The 8,989-nt window shown below is 35.4% G+C and overlaps 2 protein-coding genes across 2 annotated transcripts; one reads left to right on the top strand and one right to left on the bottom strand.

The window, feature by feature from the left end:
- The first annotated feature begins 4,660 nt into the window (after positions 1 to 4,660).
- LOC112091562 (uncharacterized mitochondrial protein AtMg00810-like) lies at positions 4,661 to 5,188 on the top strand. The gene has a single exon (XM_024165556.1). It carries the CDS (start codon positions 4,661 to 4,663, stop codon positions 5,186 to 5,188), a length of 528 nt encoding a protein of 175 aa, XP_024021324.1.
- Positions 5,189 to 6,579: 1,391 nt separating this feature from the next.
- Positions 6,580 to 8,989, bottom strand: LOC21409651 (probable 2-oxoglutarate-dependent dioxygenase At5g05600). The gene is made up of 3 exons (XM_010097980.2): positions 8,493 to 8,989; positions 7,307 to 7,634; positions 6,580 to 7,102 (listed from the first exon to the last, which is right to left on the bottom strand). Exons 1-3 carry the CDS (start codon positions 8,933 to 8,935, stop codon positions 6,842 to 6,844), a joined length of 1,032 nt encoding a protein of 343 aa, XP_010096282.1. The 5' UTR covers positions 8,936 to 8,989; the 3' UTR covers positions 6,580 to 6,841.

Genomic DNA, 8,989 nt, shown 5'->3' with positions numbered 1-8,989 from the left:
GTACCACTTGTTGCATTAATTCGTAAAAATTGTATATTAATTTTAGAATGCAAAACATAAATAAAAATATAAATTTTTGACCCATCTCGGCCCCTGGGGGCCCCACTACGCGGGCCTGGAGCTTTTTGACAGCGTTTAACTTCTTTTTGTGATTTTTTGTTGCCTTTTTTTGCAAGCATGCATAGAAAAATGTATGGAACGTGTCTACAAAATTCCATAATTTTGTGACTTCGTTTTTATTTTATTTTATTTTTCAGACACAAAAAATAAAGAAAATCATAAAAAATAGAATATTCATCAAAAAATAGTGCCGCTTGTTGCATTCATTCCTAAAAATCGTGCATTAATTTTAGAATGCAAAACATGAATAAAATATTTAATTTTTTACCCATCTCGGACCCTGGGTACCCCACTACGCGGGCCGGGGACTTTTTGACTGCGTTTTATATTTTTTGTCATTTTTTGAGGCCATTTTTTACAGGCATGCCCAGAAAAATGGAAGGATAATGTATGTGACATTTCATATTTTTTGACGCCGTTTGTATTTTCTTTTATTTTTAAAAGATGAAAAATAAATAACATCATAAAAAATAGAATATTCATCAAAAAATGGTGCCGCTTATTGGATTAATTCTTAAAAATCGTATATTAATTTTAGAATGCAAAACATAAATAAAAATATAAATTGTTTACCCATCTCGGCCCTTGGGCGCCCCACTACGCGGGCCGGGGGCTTTTTGACAGCGTTTAACTTTTTTTTGTCATTCTTAGGCCATTTTTGCAGGCACGACCAGAAAAATGTAAGGATGGGTTCTGCAAAATTTCATAATTTTATCATAAAAAATGGAATATGCATCAAATAATAGTGCCGCCTATTGTACTAATTCCTAAAAATTATAAATTAATTTTAGAATGTAAAACATGAATAAAATATTTAATTTCTGACCCATCGCGGCCCCTGGGAGCCCCACTATGCGGGCTGGGGGCTTTTTGACAGCGTTTTACTTTTTTGACATTTTTTGAGGCCATTTTATGTAAGTGTGACCAGAAAAATGGGAAGGTGTCTGTAAAATTTTGTAATTTTTTGACGTCGTTCTTATTTTATTTTATTTTCAAAAAGGAAAAATAAAGAAAATCATAAAAAATGTAATATTCATAAAAAGTAGTGCCACTTGTTGCATTAATTCCTAAAAATCGTATATTAATTTTAGAATGCAAAACAATAATAAAAATGTAAAATATTGACGCGTCCTGGCCCCTGGGCACCCCTCTATGCGGCCGGGAGCTTTTTGACAGCGTTTAACTTTTTTTGTCATTTTTAGGCCCTTTTTTGCAGGCACGACCAGAAAAATGTAAGAATGGGTTCTCCGAAATTTCATAATTTTTTGACGTCATTTTTATTTTTTTTATTTTTCAAAACTGAAAAATAAAGAACATCATAAAAAATGGAATACTCATCAACAAATAGTGCCGCCTATTGTATTAATTCCTAAAAATCGCAAGTTAATTTTAGAATGCAAAACAAGAATAAAATATTTAATTTTTGACCCATCGCAGCCCTTGGGAGACAGGCTACGCGGGCCGGGGGCTTTTTGACAGCGTTCTACTTTTTTGACATTTTTTAAGCCCATTTTTTGCAAGTATGCCCAAAAAAATGGAAAGATGGTGTCTGTAAAATTCTATAATTTTTTGACGTCGTTTTTTTTTTTTATATTTTCTAAAAGGAAAAATAAAGAAAATCATAAAAAATAGAATATTCATCAAAAAATATTGTCGCTTGTTGCATTAATTCCTAAAAATCGTATATTACTTTTAGAATGCAAAACAATAATAAAAATGTAAAATATTAATGTATCCCGGCCCCCCTCTACGCGGCCGGAGACTTTTTGACAGCGTTTAACTTTTTTGTGTCATTTTTTGTGGAAATGTTTTGCAAGCATGCCTAGAGAAATATAAGGACTGTGTCTCCAAAATTTCATAATTTTGTGACGTCATTTTTTTTCATTTTATTTTTCAAAGATGAAAAATAAAAAAAATCATAAAAAAATAGAATATTCATCAAAAAACGGTGCTGCTTGTTGCACTAATTCCTAAAAATCATATATTAATTTAAGAATACAAAACATAAATAAAAAAGTAAAATTTTTACCCATCCCGGCCCCTGGGCGCCCCACTACCCAGGCTGGGGGCTTTTTGACAACGTTTTACTTTTTTTGTCATTTTTCGCAGGCACAACCAGAAAAATGTAAGGATCGTGTCTGTAAAATTTCATAATTTTTTGATGTTGTTTTTATTTTATTTTATTTTTCAGAGACGAAAATATAAAGAAAATCATAAAAAAAAGCATATTCATCAAAAAATGGTGCCGCTAGTTATATTAATTGCTAAAAATTGTATATTCATTGTAGAATGCAAAACATGAATAAAAAATTTAATTTTTGACCTATCCTGGCCCCTGGACGTCCCACTATGCGGGTCGGGGGCGTTTTGATACTGTTTTACTTTTTTTGTCATTTTTTACAGGCATGCCCTGAAAAATGTATGGATGGTGTCTGCAAAATTTCATAATTTTTGGCGTCATTTTATTTTATTTTATTTTTCAGAGACCAAAAATAAAGAAAATCATAAAAAATAGAATATTCATCAAAAAAATATGCCGCTTATTGCATTAATTCCTACAAAACTGTATATTAATTTTACAACGCAAAACATAAATAAAAATGTAAATTTTTTACCCATCCCGGCCCGTAGGCGCATCACTACGCGGGCCGGGGGCTTTTTGACAGTGTTTAACTTTCTTTTGTCATTTTTTGAGGCCATTTTTTGCAGCCATGACCAGAAAAATGTAAGGATGGGGTCTGCGGAGTTTCATGATTTTTTGACGTCGTTTTTATTTTATTTTATTTTTTAAAGATGAAAAATAAAGAAAATAATAAAAAATAGAATATCCATAAAAAAAAATAGTGCCGCTTATTGCAGTAATTCCTAAAAGTTGTATATTAATTTTAGAATGCAAAATAATAATAAAAATGTAAAATACTGACGGATCCCGGCCCTTGGGCGCCCCTCTATGTGGCCGGGGGCTTTTTTACAGCATTTAACTTTTTTTGTCATTTTTTTAAGGCCGTTTTTTGTAAGCACACCCCAAAAAATGTAAGGATGGGGTCTGCGAAATTTCACAATTTTTTGACGTCGTTTTTATTTTATTTTATTTTTCAAAGTTGAAAAATAAAAATAAAATCATAAAAAGTAGAATACTCATAAAAAATAGTGCCACTTGTTGTATTAATTTCTAAAAATCATAAATTAATTTTAGAATGCAACACTTGAATAAAATATTTAATTTTTGACCCATCCCGGCCCCTAAGAGCCCCACTATGCGGTTTAGGTCCACACCTTGTACCTTTCTGGGTTATAGCATCAAGCATAAGGGATATAAATGTCTTGATCCATCTGAAAGAATCTATGTCTCTCGGGATATTATCTTTGATGAACTTTCATTCCCATTTGCCAAAACTACTCAAGTCATACCATCCACCTGTGTTGAGCTGAATAATCTTCTCTCATCCACTCCACTTAGTGTTCTTTCCTCTTCTTTCCATCGTCTCAGTTTCCTCTTATAACACCTTCATCATCCTCTTCAACTGAATTTTCTCCTTCACCCTCCATACTATCACACAATCAAACTTCTCCTCTTGCACCAAAAAATACATCCACTGTGCCAGAACATATGTCTACTGTTTCAGCCTCAAATCAGGACTCATGTGTACCAGGTCAGGGGAGTTTAGAACCCTCAAAATAGTCCAAGCTATTACCTTCACACTCCATGGTCACACGCTCCAAGAAAGGCATTTTTAAACATAAAGTATACACGGCAACAAAAGAGCCTGGCACTGTTGAAGAGGCTCTTGCTGCTGTACACTGGAAACAGGCTAGGACTGATGAGTTCCTTGCTCTTTAGAGGAACCATACGTGGAGCCTTGTTCCTTTACCTTCTGGGAGAAAAGCAATTGGTTGCAAGTGGGTTTTTCGAGTAAAGGAAAATCCTGATGGCAGCATAAACAAATACAAAGCACGACTTGTTGCTAAAAGTTTTCATCAAGTGGCAAGTTTTGATTTCACAGAAACTTTCAGCCCAGTACTTAAACCTACTACTGTTCGTGTAATACTCACTCTAGCATTAAGTAGGCAGTGGTGTGTGAGGCAACTTGATGTGAACAATGCCTTCTTAAATGGGGATTTATAGGAGGAAGTGTACATGGATCAATCTGCTGGTTTTGTCGATCAACATCATCCAAGTCTGGTGTGTAGGCTACACAAGTCTCTTTATGGTTTGAAGCAACCTCCAAGGGCATGGTTTGACAAACTTCACCAGGCATTACTAAAACTTGGCTTTCGGTCAGCAAGGTCAGATCAGTCACTTTTCATTCAAATTACATCACAATGGATTCTTTAGATTCTAGTCTATGTGGATGACATTTGAATCACCGGGAGTGATGAATCAACTATCCAAGGGTTAACCAACAAGCTTAATGCTGAGTTTGCACTCAAAGATCTTGGAGAGATTGACTATTATCTTAGAATACAAGTAACAAGAACCTCTGGAGGACTTCATCTATCTCAGAAAAAATACATCACAGATTTGTTGTGTAGAACCAAGATGCAATATGCCAAGAGTGCTTCACTTCCCATGACCACAGGCAAGAAACTGTCTTCTTTTGGAAGTGATCATGTGAGTAATGTTCAGCTATATAGAAGTGTAGGAGCTTTACAATATGTGACAATCATAAGGCCTGAAATCTCCTACAGTGTGAGTAAGGTTTGCCAATTTATGCAAACGCCATTAGAGGCTCATTGGAAAACAGTGAAGAGAATTCTGCGGTATCTAGCTTGCACAGTTGACTATGGTCTTCACTTGAGACAGTGCTCTACGGATAACCTAGATCTAGTTGCATTTTGTGATGTAGATTGGGCTTCAGATGCTGATGACAGAAGGTCCACCTCAGGGTTTTGTGTATTTCTTGGTTCTAACTTAGCTTCTTGGCAGTCAAAGAAGCAACACACAGTGTCTAGATCATCTATAGAGGCTGAATACCGGAGTTTAGCTAGTGTGGTGGCAGAGATATCTTGGCTGCAATCCCTTCTAAGTGAACTAAATTTTCAGCCACATAAAACACCAATAATCTAGTGTGACAATCTGAGCACAGTTCATCTAGCAGCTAACCCGGTTCTACATGCTAGAACAAAGCATATACAGCTGGATCTATAATTTGTTTGAGAGAAGTTCATGAGGAAGCAAATAGAAGTTAGACATGTACCAGCCATTGATCAACTAGTTGATGTCTTCACTAAAGCCATTTCAAGCTCAGTGTTTGGTCTTATACGAAGCAAACTTAAAGTAAAAGATCTAACTACTTTAAGTTTGAGGGGGGCTGTTAAGAAACCTTAGCTATGTTACCTTAGATTACTGAGCAAGCTTTACAAAGCTTCTAGTATAAGCTTCTGTAGTTAAAACGTATTCTACAAGTTTCAGTCTGTAGTTAAAATGTATTCTACAAGTTTCAGTAGCTTTATGTAACTTATGTATAAATAGGTAGTTACTGTAGCTTATTATTTAATATTCAGATAATTCATTCAATACAATATTCTTTCCGAATCTATTTCGGATAGTTTTCTTTATACGGCTAAATCGAGCGCGGTGACGGCGTGGCCGGCGGATTTTAGCAGCGGCACGAGCTTGTACCAGGACCAACCGCCATGGCACGATCCGTGAACAAGCACAAAATGCTTGGCGATTTTCGCAGGATCCGATTTTGCGGAGAAGAAAACAATGAGCAGAAACGAGACTGAGAGTAAATGCTTTCTTTTATTCATTTTCCTGTTTTTTCCTTGGTTGAGAAATATGTCCTTCGATTTCAAATTTTATTATGAAAGTAAAGAAGAGGCTAACTTTGTTAGGGCCTGTATGGTATACGTGTTTGGACCATGATTCTCATTCTGCTACCATGTTTCTCTCATAAATAATTTGAATAAAAAAATTACTGATTCTCTCACAAAAAAATTAAATAGAAATTAGAATTAGAATCATTTACTTGAACAAAACGGACCCTTTATATTTTATTTATTTAATTAATATATTTTTTTAGTAAGTTCTAAAAAAAAAAAAAAAAAAAAAACTTTCAATGTTGGTCTCATACTATAGGAGATTTAAAGTATCTATTTTAAAAGGCATGAAACTCTATACTCTGTAATAGCTTAGTTTCATGTCTGTAGCTAGCTCTTGGAAAATCTCTTCCACATTACTATAAGCAAATTGTCTCCATCATCCAACATTTTGAAAATTACATTTTTTGGCCTTGTATATTTTGTCAGCAATGACGTTATTAGTTTGTTTTTAGTTAGCATGTACTGATAAATTAATGCTATGATCAATTGCTCTTATTATTAAATTTGAATTTAGCTGAGTCATGAAAGAAATATTTTGAATCTCTCTAAAAGAAAATAAGAAATGATTCGGACGTAGATATCAAGTAGCTGCAGAGAGTTAAATTTGTTATAAGACAAATCTGCCATTTCCCATTATTATATTTATCTTGCCATTTCCCATTATTATATATATATATATATATAGAAATCTCATTTACATGACTAATTTTGCTTGGAGCAGACGATTATTCTGTATTCATGACAGTCAACAGACTCAACACTGAATTTAGATCTAGACAACAGCATGTTTCCGAAGTCTGCTACTCATAATAACAACATGGTATTTACAGGTACTGACATATATAGATAAGATGAGCATTGGTTGATAGTAAGCAGAAAGACCGATTTTTTCAGCTTATTCAGACACCCGGAAATGATGAATTTGGATATTTTCAACGTTGAGTTTCCTGAAATTACTGCCCTTTCGGGTGGTGAAGAATTTGCCCCAGTTGTATGCTCTATATTTTGCAGGATTCTGCTCATCTGTCAGCTCCTCTAAGGGCTTGACCATTGTGTAGTGTGCTGGGTTGAGGAAGAAAGGAATGGAAAACCTTTCCCTTTCTGAGTTGACCATAACTCTGTGCTCCACGCTCTCATATCTTTCATTACTCCAAACCTGACCATAAGTTTCGTTTATTAAGCTAAATGACAAACAATTTACATTTCATTTATTAAGCTAAACGACCAACAATTTACAACCCCAATGAAATAAAGCAGACATGTTGAGATTTTAACAGGGTGACCAATATGAACTGAACTTCAAACAAAAACATTACCAGATCAGTGTATCACGAAGAAAATTGGAGTTGTAATATAGTACCTGAATTATGTCACCAACATTAATGATAAATGCATTTGGTGTAGGTTTGACCCTAATCCACTCTCCATCAGTTTTGCGCTTCACTTCAAGGCCTCCAACATCATCTTGAGCAAGGACGGTCAAGGCACCGGCATCTTTATGCCGGCCAACGCCAAGAGCTAGGTGAGGGATGGGGCATGGTGGGTAGTGATTAAGTCTGACAAAGCTGGTTTGGTCTATGAAGAACCCATTAAACCTATTTGCTGGTAATCCTAAGCTCAGGGCAATAAGTCCCATCAACTTTTCACACAGTTTTTGCACCTCTTTCACATATTCTTCGCATGCCTCCCTGACCAAGATAATCCCAAATAAGATATGTTTAGAAGTGAGTTCTGAAAAACAAGTGACGAAGGTCCTGATCCTGGATACAAACTTAAACATAAATATAGAATTTTCCGTTATTTCATTTCGTCTTTATCTTCACTATATTTTGTTTAAGAATTATAGTTTACTTCATTATTTTGCTATGTTTTTTCGCATTATTAAAGTTCTATTCAACTATAAATAGACCTTGTGATTCTTTTCTTTACTTCGGATCTTAATAACTAATATCATATCTTCACTTTCTTTTCCTATTTTTTCCTTCTCTCTCAAAATTCTTAATTCTTCATCGTCTTTCTACAATTCTTCTTCTACTTCTTTTTGTTTCTCCCTTTCCTCTTAATCCTACATCATTGCACACTTTTTCATTGCATCATTTTGTTTTGTAAACAACGATTGATAAATACAGGAATCAGAATAATTATCGGAGACTCCCAGCTCTATCCACTCGGCACTCACTAAAGGCTCAACAAAATGATCCTGTAAAAAATTTCTTCATCTCTATAATCATGTAAAATATCTTATAGCTAGGAGAAGCGAAAACCACTTGTATGAAATGGAGCTTGATTCCTTCAAGCATTAGTACCCTTTGAGATTTCTGTTTTAATATTCACACACACACATATATATATATATGCATATTTTGACATCTTTACCAATATTATAAGAGTATTCCAATGTAGTGTCAAATTAGTGTATCCATATCGACATTCGAGCAGGAAAATCACTATTCAATACAATGCGTTAAATTCATGATTGTATCAAATTATAATAGAATTCAGCTTATGATCGTCATCATCACCAGAATTGAATAACAACACATTACCTCAAGTCAGCAGGTTTATCAGGCCATTGATTAAACCACTTTTGGACTCCGTCACCATCATTCCGGGGGACAAGAACGGGATCCTCCACGCTAAAATCAAAGACCTCCTTCCAGTCCCTCACGTTCTTGGTGTGCTCAGTGTCATAGTATCCCAACACCCTCACCTCGTTTCTCCTCACCTTCTTCTTCTCCTCCGACAACAGCGCGAAGAACTCCCTCGCAGCCGCCTCGATTCTTCTCCGCTTCTCCGCAGGCACGCCGTGGTTGACAACCTGGAAGAACCCCCATTGCTTGCACGCCTTGCCTATCTCTGTCACTAGCTCATCGTCAGTTAGGCCTCCGGAGAGGTCAATCAATGGTATGCCTTCAGCTTCGGTTATGGTAAGCTTTGGCCTGTGCTCAGGGGCTTGTACAAAGGCCTCATCAATCACCTCTAGTCCCATGGAGCCTCTTTTTTTTTTTTTTTTGGTTGTTGTTGTTGTGATGGTTTTGGTATT

Source organism: Morus notabilis, unplaced genomic scaffold (genome assembly GCF_000414095.1).
Source record: "Morus notabilis unplaced genomic scaffold, ASM41409v2 Scaffold115, whole genome shotgun sequence".
Lineage (NCBI taxonomy): Eukaryota > Viridiplantae > Streptophyta > Magnoliopsida > Rosales > Moraceae > Morus > Morus notabilis.
The sequence above is the reverse complement of the archived record's forward strand: the minus strand, read 5'-3'. Positions and strand labels throughout refer to the sequence as shown.